General features: G+C 42.0%; 1 protein-coding gene across 1 annotated transcript in view; it reads left to right on the top strand.

Annotated features, from left to right (window-relative positions):
- Window positions 1-19,886, top strand: part of nlgn4xa (neuroligin 4 X-linked a) — an 81,065-nt gene extending 61,179 nt beyond the window's left edge. The window contains exons 4-6 of the mRNA XM_080492669.1: window positions 5,140-5,325; window positions 8,916-9,705; window positions 18,616-19,886. Of these exons, the coding sequence (XP_080348795.1) occupies window positions 5,140-5,325; window positions 8,916-9,705; window positions 18,616-19,510 (1,871 nt within the window). The 3' untranslated portion in view covers window positions 19,511-19,886. The remainder of the gene's footprint in view (window positions 1-5,139; window positions 5,326-8,915; window positions 9,706-18,615) is intronic.
- Window positions 19,887-20,306: the final 420 nt, after the last annotated feature.

Below are 20,306 nucleotides of genomic sequence, written 5' to 3'. Positions count from 1 at the left end.
GATAGTAATAGGGAAATCATTATAACATGATAAAAGGAGAAAACCATAGTGATCATCTCACATGGTTATGGGTTTTCTTCTCTTCTGATACAGATCAGTTTGTGCCGTAGCAGTACATACCTGAAAATGTCCATTGCCTTTTACCTCAGATGTTAGTTCCTCTTTACTGGTGGAGTTACTCAGAAACAACAATAAATCATCAGATCATCAAAATTTACAGCGAGTTGTCAGAATGAACCTGCCTCTTCCTCTTCCCTCTCCTTCTCCTTCTGCCTCTGCACTTGGCAAATGAGCAGCACACAGCTGGCCAGAGCGTATGTCAAGGTCAGGAACTTATCTGCTGAAGTGCTGCACATCAGTTGGACTGCTGTGATAATTGGACCCAATATTCCTCATCCTGCGTGTCACTGAGATTTAAGTTTTTCTATTTTTTCGTTCCACTGAAAGAAAATCTAGAAACGCAATGAAATACTTACTTTAACAAAATCATATACACATTAACATCTTTTGTTTATTTGCACAGCAGACAATCTTTCAAAATGACTAATTTCATGACTTAAAAATCACTAAAAATGGTAAAAACAGCCAAACTGTCAACAAAAATCAAAATGGTAAGAACATTGAGGCAATTAAAATGATCTAAAATGATGTAAAGTGAATAATAAAATGGCTAAAAGCACTAAAAGTGTCTGAAAATGGTACAACAGCAATGACTGAAAATGAATGAAACAAGTAAAAAGACAAGCTTCATATTTGCAACCAAAAATAAAATTTTTATGTTCATCAAAACTACACTTACAACTTTATGAGCTGTGTTATCTTCATTTTAATGGGGAAACACATTTTGTGACTGCAGATGAGTTTTATTTGCTGGAAAGGAGTGAAAACAGATGTTTTGGTTGTAAAGCTTGCATCGAGTGATTCAGATCGACACGAGTTTCACACAGTCTTCATGTTCTCCGATTTCACGTCCATCAGCATCTGTTTAGCCACAAAAATCAGGTTTTCGGTATTCTTTAAGCTGTACAAGGTTTAATGCCTGAGTGCAGCCGTGTCCTGTCTTTACTGGGCTTTGACCCACATCACATCCTGCAACCATCAATGCAGCATCGACACAAATAGAGCGGTGGGTGGAGAACTAATGCAGAGAGTCCTGCTGACATGAACTACAGCGGCTCTACAGCGCCGCTGTAGTGGCTCCCTGCAGCATAAATCTCCGCAAATAATCATTCTCACAAGGAAAAGCTCCCAATAAGTGTGTATCGTTGTGAATAAATAGTTGGTATCAGCAGAACTTTATAGAAGCTTCTGTCTGTGAGTGACACTGAGAAATAGATGGCATCAGTCCACATCAGGGCCCCGACAGCCATTCACTGCAGTGACAGGTTCCTGATTCAAAAGTGCTTGAATGTGAGCCGAAAACAGAATAGAAACCCTTAAAGTGGAGCTGTATGGAGATCTGAGTGGACGTTTGGCCCCTGCTGTGTCGAACAGAAAGCATTGCAGTGGAATTAGAGCCAGAGGAGGGCTGTCAATACAGAGATGGCAAAATGCTCTCATGGCGTGTGTTTAAAAATACTACTCAGGATGAATTATAAGGAGAAAGTGTCGTCTGCTCTTTCAGTGAGATTGCTGACGTGAGATTCAAAAGGACCAACGTCAGTTTCTCTTGACAGGCAGACTTGGTAAGTGCTTAGTTAATGTACCGTCATGACACGTCTGAGCAAGTCGCGGGAAAGATGTGTAACTGGGGCATAAAATATGAAGATCTTTTGATAGGAAATAGAAGCAAGTTGTACTTTATTGGTGAGCAGATAGAGAGAATCACACAACAAAATCATTTTGATGATTAGAGAACAGTCTCTCTCTCAGTGGAATCAGAAGCAACAAGATAAGGGTGATTATCATAAGAAAGAAGCATCGTGGCGCTACGGAGACTTTCTGTCTCTGCAGAATCTGCAGAATCAACCTCGGAAGTGAAATATCGTTATTTTAAATGAGAAATCTGAAGCTCCGAGTTAACAGGACATTACCTTCAGTTTCATTGACACTTCCAGCCAGGTGAAAATGATTGAGATCACCAGCTGTTCTCTCAGCACACATTTGAGATATGAATAACACGTAGAGTCGAAGTGGAACTTTTCTGGGATTTGGTCTCTTGTTTCATTCAACGTTCTTTGAACAGGAATAAATGCAGAATATTGACAGGAATCTGAAGTTGAGACACACATGACGTTGTCGCCTCAGTCCAAAGTGTCGGAGCTCATGTCAGACCTGAAATAACTGCCAACGGGACACACTGAGGATTGACTGATGCGGCAAATAACACACACAAGCCATAAAGTCCATAAGCCCGGGGCGAGTTTATGTTTATAGATTCATGTAAAACGTGATTTAAAATATCTGCATTGTGTACGATCGTGTCTGTTTGAATAAGAGGTTGTACTCTTCAGCAGAGATGCTGCGGTTGTAGTGAGAAGTTTTCCTCAGCCGACTCCACATAACTTTTATGTCTCTACTTTATTGGAAGAAATTCTCTGAATCTCTCCTGAATTCTCCCGCCAACACATTTCATTTTGAGCTCCACCGACAAGAAAACACAAACAATCAAACACTCATTTGAATATTCCTGTTTGCACATTATGTCAATCATTGCAATGCAGCATTCCTGATCAGTTTCGCTCACTAGCTCACAATTCTTCTGTGTGAGGTTGTGTGTTTGTTTATTTATTTCACGTTGAGAATTGTCTTGGATCGTCATAAGCCTGTGCTGGTGCTAATGGCTGCCACATAACTCCAGGCGGTGGGCTGGGTTACGTATGCAGTCTATTTTGGGGACGTAGTTCTTTGAAATGAAGCTAATCTTCACACATCCTGGGGAGCGCCTGGTAGGCATGATTCCCTCTGCAGCGAGGGACGGAGGGAAAATGAAGCAAAGGTGGAGAGGAGAGGAGAGGAGAGGAGAGGAGAGGAGAGGAGAGGAGAGGAGAGGAGAGGCGAGGAGAGGAGAGGAGAGGAGAGGAGAGGAGAGGAGAGGAGAGGAGAGGACTGGACTGCCTGTGGCAGTCTGTGGTCGTTCTGCCAGAGGCCTTGTAATCCACCCCCCCCCCCCCCCCATCATCCCCTCCACCTCACCATGACAAACTGGATCTGCTCTCTATGAAAGAGCCACAGGCTACCTTTCCTCTCCTCTTTTCCTCCTTCCTATCCGGTCGTCCTCATCCCATTTGTCATCTCCGGCGCCTCGGTCCTGGTCGGCTCGCCGGGACCGCCGGCCCCTGCCAGGCTTGGCTGCCGAGCTCCCAGACCTGGCAGGGACGAGCCACGACTTCCCCCGGTGGCAGCATTTAGAAAGCCACTTAATGGGTTTAGGCGCATTTGCTAATTTGTCAACAAGTTTGGAACGTGGCGTGCCGTGCCAGGCCGGTTGATCTGGCGCTGGATTGGAGGAGATGTGCACCGGCCAAGCGTCTCCGTTGCCACGGGTGAAATCTAACTGAAAGGCCTCTGCGTGGCGCAGGATCGGTGCTCTGGAGCAGATCCGGATGCTGAGTGGCTGACACGACACCCCGAGGGCAGGAAGTAGATTCAGAGGGTTATTCATTGCAGCACGGCCTGTAAATGCTGACTTCCTGCCATGATTTATATAAATTTGATGATACTGGCTCTTCTGGGTGCATTTGAAGAAGTTAAACTTGCAGGCATGTCTGCCTTGTGCATTTATACTATTCTAATGAATAAATATCCTATTTGGAAATCAAAATATGGACCATTTGTTCTCTACTTTATTGAAACCAGATATGAAAGGACCTTTTACGCCCCATGGAGGCTTCTCGTGTATATTACTTTGTTAACAGGCTTTAGCAATGAGCTTCTTCGTTTTGAACTATAAAAAGCTTTTAGTCTTTTTCTAAGAGCTTTAGGAGGCAGAAGCTGGACACACTTCATTCAGCATCAGTTGTATCACATGCATTTAGGTTTTTGTGCTTTATCTGTAAATTGGTTTTCCTCTCTATGGTTTTGTTGTGATTTGTGTTGTGTGGAAGGTATTATATATATATATATGAAATACAAACTTTAAAGGTTGTAGCTTTTCCATTGAAGTCTTACTGATGGATTAAGGTCACATACAGGGTTAAAGATTAAAGCTAATTAACATTGAAATACCAAACTAGACATGAAAGTGATTCTGGTCATTTTTAAAATATAACATCTTCTATCATATTTCACTTGGTGAAATTCAGACGCACAAGTAAACCCCAAAAATGAAGAAAAATGAAGAAAAGGTTGTTTATATAGAACTTTCTCTGCTCGTCTGTATTTGTTATCATGTTCTGGCTCATATCAAAAACATTAAACCACATGACTGCACTTTGAGGATGGTTGGTGTGTACAAGGGGCATCAAGGCCTCTTACTGCCTGATACCTAAACTAGTGACATTATAGCATCGTAACTTAAAAATTGTGCAAGATTATTAAAACATTTACAATTATTGTAATATCAGCTCAGAGATATAAGACATTTCAGCGTTCTATTGTTTTCACTGGTTCAATGAAAACTCGTGTTTTTTTTCTGCAATTCTGATGGTTCATCTGCTCTAAGTTTCTTTTTGCTGCAGAGGCGATGTCATGTTGGTAACCCCACATCTTTGGGCCACGAGTTTAATGTTTGACACCCCCTGGTTTCCTTTTAGACTTCCTTTTATGCAGACAATGTTGCAGGATGCTAAGGCTGGTGTCAAATTACAACCTCTCAGTGTTATATCGCATATCAAAATGCTACAATAAGAGACAGAAAAGAGTTTTGAGGTTTGAAAACAATGGAAATAAGTGTAATAGTTCCTCCATAGAGAAGAAAAGTACATCTCTGATATTGTAGTAATGTCAATATGCACTTTCTATTTGTGCCAAGAAAAAAAAAAACACACAAAGAAAACCACATACTCCACCAATTTAACTCCCTAACATGGAAGTATGCACGTTATGAGATTCCAGGCCTCAAGACAGAAGAAATGTGACCTCTGACCTCCACAGACCAGGATTATTATTTATATTCTGAGCTGTAAGTCCACAAAAAGTCTGTGCCAAGAAAAATTCTAAGTGTGTTGTGCTTTTCCTTCTGTGTTTCCATCACTGCAGGGTTTCTAAGCACAGGAGACCAGGCGGCCAAGGGCAACTACGGCCTGCTGGATCAAATCCAAGCTCTCAGGTGGATCAAAGAAAACATCCAGGCCTTCAAAGGAGACCCCAAGAGAGTGACCATTTTTGGCTCCGGAGCCGGGGCCTCGTGCGTCAGCCTGCTCACACTCTCACATTACTCAGAAGGTACGAAGACACGCTCACACACAGCGGCCTTTTCATCATCCTGTCATTTATGCTCTGTGTGTGCATCTTCTCCCTCTCTTGCACTTTGAAGCCGTCCGGCTTCACATCAAGAACACGTGGACTGCATCCAATCCTGGAGCCGTGGCTGCTTTAAAGTGTGTGTGTGTGACGTGAGCGAGACGCAGGAGTTATGCTCTGAATGGCCAGCAAAAAGATCCCAAATAGGCCGGCTTTAACCAAAACTACCTTAAATCGTCTTAGACACTCTTCTATTAAAAGAAAACTGAAACTTTTGTTGAATTAGGGAAGTTTTTTTAACTCCACGTTTAGCCATTTTAGCTTTATGTGGCTGCTTTTAAGCTTTTTGGCTCATTTGCACATTTTTCTTGTTTCAATTAGAGAATCATGCACATATATTGGTTTAACATAGACCTGGCCTAATAATACAACTTTAATAACATGCTTTAGTACTTCATAGCTTGATAACAACATTATAATGTAATGTTTTTATGAAGTCATATCATCTTATTGTATTCTTTCTTTCGTTGTCCTCCTTACATCCTATCCACAGCCAAGCTGGTGACAATCACAATAGTAAATACAACAAAATGTAACAATAAGAAGGCCAGGTACTCCTTTTTACCCATTTTTCAGACGTTTCTCTCACATACAAAGCTCCAGCAGGTTGTCAGGGAAAGTAGATGAATCAAACTCAGTGTTTTCCTCTGAGACATTTCTTTATTTAGATTAAATCGAACTATGTTTTTTTTGTTTTTACAAGAACCACAGCTCAATTTGCTCCCAAAGGTTTGCAAGCCTCCTGCCTAACCTCCACATGGTAAATAGACTCAGAAAGCTGCTATAGTTAAACTTGTAAAGCTCATTTTCATTGTGCCTCACGTTTAAGAGCCACAATCTTGAAGCAGGAAGCCTCTTGAATCCAGCATAATGTCTCAAACACAACATCCCTCAAGACTTTATACAGTCCTCCATAGTCTCTTATAAAATTATACAATAGAGCACTACCAGTCAGCAGCGACGAGCTTTCCAGACGAGCAGAGATACTCCTTATGTTTTCATGAGCACAGAGATGCCGGTTCATTGTATTCTGCTTGAAGGGAGAAGCAGCTTGACCCTTTTGTTGTGATTTGGCAAAGCAGACGAGGAAGGAAACGTTCAAATGTTTTCATCTCACGTATGTGTCTCACCTCAGGTATGTTGTGTATATAACATTTGTGTTATATTAGTTCAACTGGTTCCAAAAATGTCCATTTTGACCCTTTAAGAGTTATATACTCTTATCGCCATGCTGCTGCTTTCACCTCCAGTCTCGGTTTGACTTATTTAGGTTCTTTATCTCTGAGCTTTCGACTCTCACAGGTTGAGTCCTGTCCTCACCTAAAGTCTTTGTTCTCCACTGAACCCGGGGAACCTTTCAGTTTGGCACATGAGCGAGGCTGTCACGCTGTCAGTCAGTCAGTCAGCTGTCAGCCGATCATGTCACAGAAATACACTCAAGCATGTGCAGCCAAACTCCAGAGAAGTAGTTTGAAATTGAAAGGGAAGCAGACAAGGGGAAAATTACTCAAATGGCTTAAACTGCTAGAATAGCTGAAAGTACTGAGACCAGCAGTGTCAAACATAAGACACGTGGACCAAAACTGGCCCACAAAAGGCTCCAATCCAGCCGAACAAACCACCAAGCAAATTGTTAAAGGAAACAATACAATATTTTGAATTCACTCCAATCTCTACAAATAGGTTTCATAGAAAACATTTCTAACATGTGAACTCTGGAGATGGGGCTGAAAATGGAAAAACCCAAACCTGTGATTCGTGTTTGTTTGGGTCTCTCAAATCTCAAACTTTTTCTAAAGTGAACAGGTTTGGTGCAACAGCAAGGACATACAGCCGACGAGAGGAGATGGATTTCCAAAAATGTGCAGGCAATTTCCATCTTTATTCAGGTTTCAGGCAAAGAAACCTTTACAGACATTCAACATTTCTCTTCTCTGGATGGAGATGTGGACGTTTTATTCAATATTCAGTTTTTTCTGTTTACTGGGTTGTGTTTTTTCTTCATCTGGTTACTTGAAGGAACAGATATTGCTTCTTTTGTTTGGTGGTACTGCTGCTGCTGAGCTGCCTTGGTGGTCGAACACAAAAGTCTCTGACCCTCCTTGTAGACGTGAAAATACGATGGGTGTGAGTCACTGTAGCGTCCAGTCTGTCCTCGATGAGTCAGCGATTTACCAAGATGATTAGAAATCTTTTTCTTTTTTAATAATTTCATCTACCATTTAATCAGCAACTTCATCTAATCAATCAAAAAAAGATCATGGAGAAGCACACGGCACCATCATGTGGTAGAAAGTGGTATTACATGGCTAACTGTGATGAAATCAAGAGTCAGAAATCAAAATATCTAAAAAGGTCAGTTAGGGTTTCTTTCAGTTGGTTAACTGTCATTGACCCTCTCACCACTGGTGGAAGCTACAGAGTGAGAATCGCAGCAGTAAATAAGTATGTCAATTAGCCTCTAATTGGATCTCAATACAAGCAATATATTTCAGGGACAAGGTAAAAAATTCTTGACTTTTACTGAAGGTTTATTTTTTTACTAGTCGAGTCATCTTCATTTCAATTTGCGTCTAGTCAACAGAAAAATTCTGAACGTCTCTCTTCTGTTTGAAAAGTTTAGAAATGGAGGAGAGACTGAACCGATATTCCGACTAACAGCAGGAACGGTGGAAGCTTGTGCACAGTTTAGCAGGCCGAGTGGGAATAGTCTGCTCTGTGCTCAAAACATACTTTTCAAGTCGACCCGGTTGAGTCACCACCACCGCCGTGTTTGCATGAGTATAAATAGAAGCCACAAAAACACACATTATTCCAGTGTTCCTCGTGTATTGTGGCCTACTTGCTGAAGCGGTGCTAACAGTATTGAAGGATGTGGAAAGTGCCTCCGGTGCCGTTGATGTAAACAGCAAACGTCTCTGTGTTCCAGTTTGTCATTCATTCATTCATTAGGGACACAAAGACGGAGCGTCGGTTCTCTGAATCATCATTTTGTTTGCTGTGAAATGTGTTTTTGTGAGCATGAAAGGAGTCGGAGCTTGGAAGACCGATTCTGACTGGAATCGTTTGGATCGCGGGAGTTAATCTCAGTTCAGTTCGAGGGCCAGATGCAGACTAATCTGAGGGGTCGGACCAGTAAACTGGCTATTTGTTGATTATTAAAGTCATACTGGGTGACAAGCAGGTGCCAGGCTATAGTAGTAATAATGTATTTAGCTGCAGAAGGTTATAAACCATTGTTACCCACTGTAATTCAGTACAAGCTGTTTAAAAGCCTGTCAACGCTTCATTGCCAACAGTTTGTTCCTTTTTTCTGTATGTAAACCACTACTTTAAGTGTTTCATTATCTGCATCTATGTTTCTCCATGAAACAAATAATAGCATGCCTTAAAATTTGAGTAATTTTCAGTGTCTTCCCCCAAAGTAAATCTTGCTTTTCATGAGAAGCTCTTTCCCACCCACACAGTGTGTTTGTGTGGGAATGTGTCACTAATACCAGTTCCAATCTCAGATTTGTTCCAGAAAGCCATCATCCAGAGTGGCACGGCGCTGTCCAGCTGGGCTGTCAATTACCAGCCTGCCAAGTACACGCGAGCCCTGGCTGAGAAGGTGGGCTGCAACATGCTGGACACCATCGACCTGGTGGAGTGCCTGCAGAAGAAGAACTACAAGGAGCTGATCGAGCAGTACGTCACGCCTGCAAAGTACCACATCGCGTTCGGGCCAGTGATTGACGGCGACGTGATCCCTGATGACCCTCAGATCCTCATGGAGCAGGGGGAGTTCCTTAACTATGACATCATGCTGGGGGTCAACCAGGGCGAGGGCTTTAAGTTTGTGGACGGCATCGTGGACAGCGAGGACGGGGTATCTGCCAACGATTTCGACTTTGCCGTGTCTGATTTTGTGGATCACCTGTACGGCTACCCGGAGGGCAAAGACACGCTGCGCGAGACCATCAAGTTCATGTACACCGACTGGGCAGACAAGGAGAACCCGGAGACCCGCCGCAAGACCTTGGTGGCTCTGTTCACGGACCACCAGTGGGTGGCGCCGGCTGTGGCCACGGCCGACCTCCACGCGCAGTACGGCTCGCCCACTTATTTTTACGCTTTCTACCACCACTGTCAGAGCGACATGAAGCCCAGCTGGGCCGACTCGGCGCACGGCGACGAGGTACCCTACGTGTTCGGGATCCCGATGATCGGCCCCACCGATCTCTTCAACTGCAACTTCTCCAAGAACGACGTGATGCTGAGCGCCGTCGTCATGACCTACTGGACCAACTTCGCCAAAACAGGGTAAAAGATGATTTTCTTTGCTTCCTAAATACCTTTTCTCACAACGTGACATCATTTGGACAATGAAGCCTTTCAGTAGCATCATCATTCCCATTGAAATCTGAAGCCATTCTTCCTCCTACATTTATCATTTAATCAATGAGTCTTACTCTATGTCAGATGTGTTTGTAGCCCAAAAGGTCAATTTATTCATAATCCCAGCATATTTCAATCTAAGCCGGCTGAAAAGCCACTCAATACACAAACTCTACTCGAACACACAAGCCCACCAACAAGAAGAGGCGTGTGCAGCGACAGTCTCTCTTAAGGCGTCATATTTCAGTTACAGTATGTTTGTCACGAAGTCACTGTGTTCAGCTTCAAGGTCATAATGAAAATGACACCATCCATTTTAAACTTGTGCAAAACATTAACTGAGGATTCGCTTTAAAATATGGAAAAATATCAAATGTCCGACCTCAGGTGTGTTCAGGGTCGATGCTTGTTTCTGGGAGGAAAGTGGAGGAGAAACTCCACACAAATATTAAAAATTCCTATTGTTTCATTAGATGTTTCTTTTTTTCTATTTAAAATTTTTCTTTGGCCTGATTTGCTTTAACAATTTCTTTTTATTTTAGCAGTTTTTGCTATTTTGCTGTTATATTTCGCCATTTCTAACCACGAGATGAGTTCTTTTGTGAAACAGCAGTAGTAAAATAACATTTTATTTACTCATAATTTAGTAAAAGCTTCCTTGAGCCACTATCAAGGAGCTGAAGAGCCACATGTGGCTCCGGTAGCTTGTCCTTGTAAAAACCTTTTCTTCCTTCATGGGTTTACTGTGTTTATTTCTTCACACGCGGCAGATATAAGTACTTGCTAATCCGGGACAGATTTGAGGCGAGGCACGAGCAGAAAGTTTTGTTCAGTGATGAACTGGTGAGTCAAAGAGATCAAGTGGAGGTTAATAAAACAAGTCCAATCCTCCGCGGCTGCATTTGATGAAAGGATTTGTCTGTTTATATTTGGCTCACGTTTTTTTTTTTTTTTTACCTCCCCACACCTTGAGATTATGTATCGGGGTGTTTGCAGCCCAGTCATTCTGAAAATTCACTTTAAGGTGAATAAATAAAGTCTTGATCAGCTTCATGGACTGCAGCGTCCGCTCCCCTGCTCTCTGTTTGGCTCCCGTCCAGTCGCCGCCTCATCAGCTTCCTCACACACTCTTTTCTTCCAGCCTGCCTCCGATAAAACTCCGGCTGGAAGCAGATTCATCACTCTGAGCGTGTAACACAGAGCCTCCTATTGTGATTAAGGGAACAGGTAGATGTTGAGAAACTTTTCCTGATATTTCTATAAAGGGCGCGGATGCTCTGGATGATTGTCGCGGTGGAAACGGCCCAGCTGACTATGTTACATTCGCTTGCTCAAGGCTCCCAATATCAGCGCTCAGCCCTGAAGACACAAACATGACGTTAAGAAGGTTCCGCTAGTGGTTTGCACACATCCGTTATGGACCAAAACACCACATTTTGTGGACTTTTTGGGGCTTTTATGTTAAAGTTGTGGGCAGAGAAAGCAAACAAGGCGTTTCTGTCTTTTTCTTTTTGACTATCATAATCACTAATGTGGTTTTTTTTTTGTCTCTGATTGCTTCTTTGTAACTTCACAAAGTCATTCAGAGACTCTCCAACGTGTTCGATTTAAACGGGTCAAATGACGAATGGAAACGGTCCAGAATAAATGAAAAGTGATTCTGTGTAAACTTTCTTTGAATTGACTCTATCAAGTAATTACAAAAGGTCTGGATTGAGTCTGCCTGGCGCAGCAGCTCGTTTTTCTACATCAAAACTCGTCTTTTATGGCGGTTTTTGAGCCTGTGTGTTATACGGGCAGTGCATTATATTCCAGTACACAAACAGAAAGTAAAATCTCGAGAATCACTTCACCCACAAAACACTGGAGTTGTCATTCTCTTCCTCATTGGAGCTTAATGGCAGTTTTCATTGGTTTATTACTGGAACTTTATCTGTGTGATCAGGCTAACCGGGATGCAGTGTGTACTCCTGTTGTCCAGCCGTATTCAGCAGACACAAGCTACATCGTCTCCCAGGATCTGCGTTGGGGAACACTGCCTCAGGCTGTGGAAACTTATGTTGGCTCTTAGTATCTTTTTGCTTTGACATTATATCGACTGAACTATTGCTCGGGGAGAAAAAACAAAAACAGAACCGTGGACAAAAATACCAAAACACACACACACACAGAAAAGTGCTGCTGTGACCTGATATTTCTGATTGAAAAAGTTATTACAAGCTGCCTTGTCTGCAGCCTCTTAAAGCGGCTTAGCTGTCAGACACTGGAGGTAATGCTGAATACATTACCGCTCATGCACCCACATGAAAGCGTGTGTTGCACAACGCTGGTGACACGCAGTGCAACCGTGGATTTTCACTCTTCACACACCTGCCAGACGCAGAGTAATCCGACCTATGGCGAGGAGTGGCTGCTGTTCTACACACACTGGATGCTCGGTGCAGTAAAGGATGGATTTCGTGGTTCAGTGAGCAGTAAAGGCCTGGAGCCGTGTTTTTCACTCTCTTATGGAGCAACGGAGGAGCGGCATATTGTTCCGGCATATGTTAGCACTGGGACGACAGGCCTTAAGTGAAACGCCGACACATGTTGGCTCTGCTTTATGTACAGATCCACGTGGAGACGGCGGCGCTCGCAGTGTCAGCCTGAACAACGTGAGGAGATGTGAGCATGGAGCATTAATGCATAAGAGGCTGATGCAGAGGAGACATTCACATTGGTATTTATAGTACAGCTGTTTAACTCCATAAGCAGAGTGTAGTTATATATAGTTTGCAGAAAACTGTTGAAACTTTAGTTTTTTCACACTGAAGGTTCTTTTTACCCAAATTTGTCACTATATTTATGAATCACAATGATCTCACCTTTTCTTAGTTAAAAAAAACGCTGTAATTCCTCGATAAAAATACTTAGAGTACAAATATCCTTCAATACAGAAAAAAGATTTATTGGGTGGATGTGGTAGAATTTTGTATTTTTCCTCTATAGAAAGCTCATTTTAAAGTAGGTATTAACATCTTTGGAAAACAAATACAAGAATCGGGTTTAAAGACTGAGATGTCAAAACACTTTACCATGAGATTTTCAATTTTTGTGGGTCTGATTTCTAGAAACTCGGTTCTGTCATTCTCTTTCGACATGCATTTTTGCACGTGGACTCAAATGCACGACTAAGAACCTGTCGTGCTTTATCAAAAAGTCTTAATTGGCACAGCGTTCAAAAATAAAATGTGCTCACAAGGAAGGTTAAAAAACAAAACGGAAGCTTGGAAAAACATGGGAACCTTCAGGAACATAAGTGGGAGTCTGAACCAGACCAACTGGGAACAAGACAAAGGTAGTCTAGGACTATTTCTATATGCGGGAGAGGAGAACAGGTGAAATCACTCGAGACGATCAAGAAGGGAGGAAGTCAGACTCGGAAGTGCAAGACAAGATTAGACACGAGTGACTTTAAGTTCACATAAACCTAAACCCAAAAGACCGAACATGAAGCTAAACTAAGGCACAGAACATGAAACATAAATACAAGTAACACACTTGATGAGCCATAACAGCATGATGATAATAGCATGACAAATTGTGCAAATCTATTTAGTTTCTATTCAGATTTTCTAGGATTTCATTCACTTTACCAGTCCAGTGAAGAGTTACCACATATGGCCACTCGCTTTGGTAAGAAGACAAACAACGCTAATAGTTAATTTACTATTTTCATGAATATGTAATGAAAAGGCATTCAGTCCTCCGACCTTCAGGTCTAAAGTTCTTTAGAGATGTCCGGCGTTAAGGACTTGTTATAAAACTGCTCCTTTGTTTTTCTCAGAAGTGCCCCGAATTTAAATGTAAAAACATCGAAACCAGACACTCATAAGTGATGTTACTAAAACACACACGTAGATGAGAATACAGTTTAACGATGGGAAACAGCTCTACTGAATTCGGTAATTAAAAACGCTGTTTTTGGACTCGAAGCGAGATTCTATAAAAGATGAAAAACTTCCTTTATGTTGGCTCTTGCAGTTCTGGCTCAGCTTCAGCAATACAAACAAACAGGATGGTAATAAACAGCATGAATACACACTCACTGGTAGAATATAGAAGTATTGGAATTAGGAAAGCGTTTTTCTTATAGTATAGTAAAGTACCTTTTTCAAATTGATTTGTTTACGTGCCAAAATATGTGGAATTAAGTTTAAAGGTTCATCTCCTTTCACAAACAAATCTGTTCTTATGACAGTGATTCTTGGTTGAAAAACATAGATTTATGAATGGAGATTATTTGGAATATACAGAAAACATAAAATCCTAAATTAAACTTTGAGAAGGGAAGACAAATGACTGAATCCTGAAAAACGAAGGCAGAATTCAGAGAAAAATAAAGTAAAGTCAAATCGAAGGAAAAAGGCAGAATCCTGACCAAAAACAAGGGGCAGGAATTTCTTAGGTGTGGAGTATTTTTGCACCACATCTGTTTGAACTGAAACTTTGCGAGTGGCTGGAATTCACCCACACTGAGTGGAAATGTTGTGTTTGACTATCGGCTGGGAGCTGTGGAGGCCAGCAGGCCAGAGCTCGGTGACGTCGAGTCACTGAAGGAAAGATTTCCAGCCTGCCCTTGTTCCAGTGAGCCTCGGCTAATAAGATATCAAAGGCCATCACAGTATTCTGAAGAAGAAGAGGTCTTCCTCCTGGTCTGTGTCATGTGTTAGTTCATCAGTGCAGAAACCTTTCCAAAAACTCAGATTCGACTCCTGGATTAGGTTCATCTTCAACAATATAATAACAACCAGAGCTTCCGGTGACTTGATCACGTTTAGGAACTATAGTCAATAAAAAGTTTTCTGACCAGTTCTTGGACTTAACTATAGTTTTAACTGTTTTAATATTTGTTTTTGATGGTTTTAGACATCTTGACATTTTCACAGTATTTGACAGTTTCAGTCATTTTTCCTTTTTTCATATACTTGTAATTTTAGCTATGTGTGCCATTTACAGTAATATTCTTTTTTGTTGCCTTTTTAAGTCTTTTTTTGCCCTTTTTTACTATATTTTTTTTAATTTTAGCCATTATAGCATTAAATGTTGTGAAGTTCTACCTGTTTCTCGCATTTTTACCAAATATATCTGGCTATTGCAAGCAATTCACATCACTTTAGCTATTTGAGATGTTTCAGCAAACATACTTTCAATCTGTTAAAGTCATTGTTATCCCTTTTTAAGAAATAAAGTTGGGTTATTTTTAAGCCCCTTTCAAGAAATATTTATGGCCTTTTTTTAACAGTTTTGTCCATTTTTAGTCCAGGTTAGCCATTTTAGCATTATTGTTTTGTTCAGTACTCTCATTACATATGTAACCCACTTCAGAGTATGTACACGTCGCTACTCGGTCCGTAGGAGCTGGGAGTAAAAGCAATAATCCACTGGACACAAGTATAAGGCGTTATTTTGAATTTTTCAGTTTGAACAAATAGATCAACAATAACAAAATACAACTACAACACAATACCTATGGGTCCGATACTAAGAAAAATAAAAAATTTAATAAATTGTCAATTTGAAAATGTCTGTTGTGGATCCAATTAATGTTCAAGTGAAGTTGGTAAGTCGGTGAAATAGTCAAAGTTTAAGGGGGACATCTACCATAGGCTGTCGTTGGTGTCGGACAGTGGGACAGACACAATCCTACCACAAGATCCGCTGAATGATGCGGTGGATCATCCTGGGTTGACCGGACGATGAGAGATCAACTGGGAGGTCAGATGTTGACTGGGAGGCTCGCCATCACTGGATCGCTTGTCAGCCTCCTTTGACACAAAGCTGGACCTGCAGTTTTTTCCAAGGTTCAAAAACCCTGAGCTGTATTTACAGAACAGGTGTACAGTCCATGTTCTCATTCAATGATGTCAAATCACATTCATACACAGCGTTGTACATGATTAAATTCTCGTTCCTTTAAGGAAATCAAAATATTATAGTTCACAGGTAGATCACCATAGTAATTTCCGTAGAAAACATTTCAAGTTGTGAAAATATTCCATTTTAACAAAGTGTAATTACATTGAATTTCAATTATGTGCTTCTATCCTATCAACAAATTCACTTTATATTCTCTCTTTTTATAGTCTTTTTGAATTAACAGAATGTACATAAATTACAGCTTAGCTGCTTTTACCTCTCATAAATGACATTTTACCTTCCTAATGAAGGTGGGTTTATTCTTCAGTGAAGGTGATTAGCATTTCACACTGTAAAAATATTACAAGGTGCTAATTACAACATACAGGATAAATCAAATGCAATTTTAACTCAAATCATAAACTAAATGTAAGATTATCCCTCAAAACCAACGTAAAATGTATAATTCATCCCCAATAGCATGAGCTAGCTTACCCAGGATGAGTTCTTTCTGGAGAAGCCGAGACAAATCAAAGTTCCTCTTCCTTGGTTCTCCAACCTCTAAAACAAGATTACAAATCAGGATCTTATTCACCAAATAATTTCTACATTTGAACACAAAAGTTTGGGTTTTTCATACATTTCTCTCTTCTGTCACTGAAGAAACAAAATGTGCTACTAAGCTACCTCAAATAGCCGAGAATACTACTTCCGGTTTCAAGCAGAATCAACTTCCGGTTCTTCAAACTAAAACTCAAAGTACATGTCAACATAAGATGAAAATAGATAATGATCACAGATAAATAAAACTGTTATTTAACTCCTATTTATTTCTATTTCCTCTATCCAACCCACAGTTAAGCCTGCATTGTTGTGAACAGAAGGGCTAAAGAGCCACATCCAGCTCAGATCCTCAGCTTGCAGACCCAACGTGACTGTTGTGGTTTGTCCGAGAGCTTCTCTGATGACTGAATCGGCTGTTTGTTTGAGGCAGATCTCCAGGCTGCCATGAATTCCTCCTCAAACATCGAGCTCACAAGTTGTTTGAGGGGAGCAGCCTCATGTTTGCTTCCTGTGTTGTCACTGTTAGGTGTATAACCCCGATTCCCCACTGAATGAGAAACTGTGTTTGAAAACTCTGCCAGCAACATTTTCCTAAACTTTCTTAGTGTCATGCTCAGTATGAAGACTAGCAGTGGGACAGGACATGACACGAGATGTGAGGTGGCAGTAAACTCAGGTACAGGTTCAGATAAATAAATGTTGCAGCGCCTCGAGTTGTAAACTGGGTCCTGTGTTGAGTTTGCCAGCTGCTGAATCAGGGAAGAACAGAAGTTACCCTCACAGGTAACATCGATTTCAGAGCAGAACGGTAACAGCCTCTATCTGCGTCTTTCACAGAGCTGTAATGTTCCTGTGAACAGTTCCCCGGAGCTCCATTAAAAGTTTCTGTTCGGGTCTGATTGAGCCGCTCCAAAAGGTGGATTTCATTTGGTTGTAGCCTTTCTGGAGTCAATCTACATCTGAACAACTGAGACAAACCGGAAGTCCCACATTACTCTTCACTGTGGGAATTCAATGGTTTATTGTATCATAAAGCGTATGTCCGCCCATCAGTTCACAAAAAAGATTTTTTATTGATCAGACTTGAGGCTTCCTGAAACATAAATGAGTCTATTTGGAGTCTGTGAGTGAACCAATGTGGAGCCACACATGGCTCCTCAGCCCCTCTGTCGTGGTTTCCTTCAGCTTTCAGAAAATAATGTCTGAAAAAACTATTTTTATCATGTTTCCACACAATATCACGCAAAAGTTCAAAATGAAAAAAGTACAATATCAATAATCATTTCATTTCATTTATTAATTTATTTGAATGGGATAGTTCATAATAATGTAGAAACAACCGGTGCTATGATTTAATAACATGTTTTGTTTTATTATGTGCTTTGTTTTTTGCTTGTTTTTCTCCATATGTTGAAAACTGTAGAAATAAAGTATTATAAATATGCAGGATTTAGCTCAGAGCTCATTTCCCATGAAAACGTCTCAAACACGTTGTTTTCCCGTCTTATCCCGGCTTGCTTCTCTAAAGTTAATAAAACATCTCCTGAAGCTGGACCGTCGGCGTATGGAGGACATTTTAAGGAATATTCAATTTGTGTGTCACAGCTGATCGTAATGATTGGCTCATTATCTGAAGAGCTTCAGCATGATCCATTTATTGAATTCAGGCCCATTGGAGCAGGTAATAAAAATAAACATAAAATCTCAGGTTATAGTGTGGAAGCAGCCACAGTGAGGCGTGTACTCATACCACAGGTTCCAGACCCTGGAGAGCCCCGGTCCTGCATGTCCTCATCACAAACCCTGTCACTCCATGTCAGAGTTTAGCTCCTGTTGTCCGGATCTCTACTATAATATAACTCACCTGATCTGTTGATCATTCTAAACTGACCATGTTGGTGACATATGGCTGCTCAGTGCTGCAAACTAGACACATGCTTTTCCTTGTTTGCAAGTTCATCCTGTTTGCATATGGATTTGTGTGTGTCCTGTGAAGGACTGCTCTCCCATCTGGGTGAACCTCACTTCAGACACTAAATCAGATGAATATAATGACCTACAGTCCGTTTCTAGCAAATGACGACATTTCTTTGTAATGTTAGAAAATGACTGTCCAAGTGAAGAGACTGGGGTTTGTTGCACAGCTCTGATTTTAGTGAAATATTGGAACTAAATCTCGCTTCATTATAAACAAAAGAAGAAGGCTTCAATCTTTAAACTTCAACAATCTGCCATATATCACTGTTCCCTCCACAAAGGTCATGGTGGTGTTTCATAATCTCCTGTGGTCACGTTGTTTAGTTTCAGTGTTTAAAAGCTCTGTGGATTTATTAGTTATCAAAGCATCCTGATGTCTTCTGTTGTATGTTGCAGGGATCCAAACCAGCCCGTTCCACAGGACACAAAGTTCATCCACACCAAACCAAACCGGTTCGAGGAGGTGGCCTGGACCAAGTACAACCCTAAAGATCAGCTCTACCTTCACATTGGCCTCAAACCACGAGTGCGAGATCATTACCGTGCTACCAAAGTGGCCTTCTGGCTGGAACTGGTCCCGCACCTTCATAATATCAATGAATTCTTTCAATATGTCTCCACCACCACCAAGATCCCGCCGCAGGACACCACGCCCTACCCTTACACCAAACGCTTCCCGGGCAAGAACAACTGGCCGTCCACCACGCGCCACCCAGGAGTCCCACCCACCAACACCAAGCAGACCACCGACCAGCGCAAGAGCGGCGACCTGACGGACGAGTCCACCGTAGTGATCGAGACCAAGCGGGACTACTCCACCGAGCTGAGCGTCACCATCGCCGTGGGGGCGTCGCTCCTTTTCCTCAACATCCTGGCCTTCGCCGCGCTCTACTACAAGAAGGACAAGCGGAGGCACGAGACCAACCGGCGCGTCCCCACGCCGCAGCGCAACTCGGCCGCGCCCAACACGCCGGCCGCCGCCAACGACGTGGCGCACCTGCAGAGCGAGGAGCTGATGTCCCTGCAGATGAAGCAGCAGCAGCTGGAGCACGAGCACCACCACGAGTGCGAGTCGCTGCAGACCCATGACACGCTGCGGCTCACCTGCCCGCCCGACTACACGCTGACTCTGCGCCGGTCGCCCGACGACATTCCCCTAATGACGCCCAGCACCATCACCATGATCCCCAACTCCCTGGCTGGCATGCAGCCGCTGCACAACTTCAACACCTTCGGTGGCAGCCAGAACAGTACCAACCTGCCCCACGGCCACTCCACCACGCGGGTATAGCTCCGCCCACTAACTGTGTGAAGCACAGACTCCCAAAGTCCCAGCAGATCTTATTTTGCTACCATGCCTTCTTGAAAAGTATATAGTGATCATAAACTCATGAAAAATATTAAAAGTGAATGTTCTCTAGTAATAACTTGGTGGAGAAGAGCTTCATGGGAGGAGTTTTACTAAAAGGAAAGGCAACCAGAGGATGACTGTTAATATTCTTACAATACTGACTAAAGAAGCCTTTCGGGGCTTTTTGTGCCATAAACACACAGCAGGAAGAAGAGTTGTTGAAAAGCATCAATGGAGCATCATGAGTCTTCATGAGTTTGACTTCTTGGGCAAAGAAATTTACACCCAGCCTGAAATGTATTTATGAAAACTTTGCAAAAAAAAGAGAAAAAAAAAAGAAAACTAAACAAGCTATATAGTTGTGCGTGGAAAAAGTTTTGAAAAAAAAGAGAAAAGTTGCTCCTTCTAATTCTTCTTTTTCATTTTGGCTGAGATCTTTTTCCGTTGGGCTTGTGCTTTCCGTTGAGATGTGTGTAAATATATCTGAACATCCTCCTTTTTCCCACCCATTAGTTTTCACCGAAACGACCAAATTGCGAACACAATCCCACCCCGTTCATCACATAAAAGTGCTGTCTCGTGCATTGCTTTGTGTCCACTCTTTAGACATTGCATGTCCGGGAAGAGCTTTACTCGGCTTATTTTCAGGCCGAGAAGGAGGACCGGCTGGATCCCATCAACCGCTCTCACTGTTTTCTGTCTTCTCAGTCTCAGCACTGCCTGAGCTTACAATGTG

This window comes from Lipophrys pholis, assembly GCF_963383615.2.
Source record: "Lipophrys pholis genome assembly, chromosome: 23".
Lineage (NCBI taxonomy): Eukaryota > Metazoa > Chordata > Actinopteri > Blenniiformes > Blenniidae > Lipophrys > Lipophrys pholis.
This window is presented reverse-complemented; position numbering and strand designations above follow the sequence as displayed.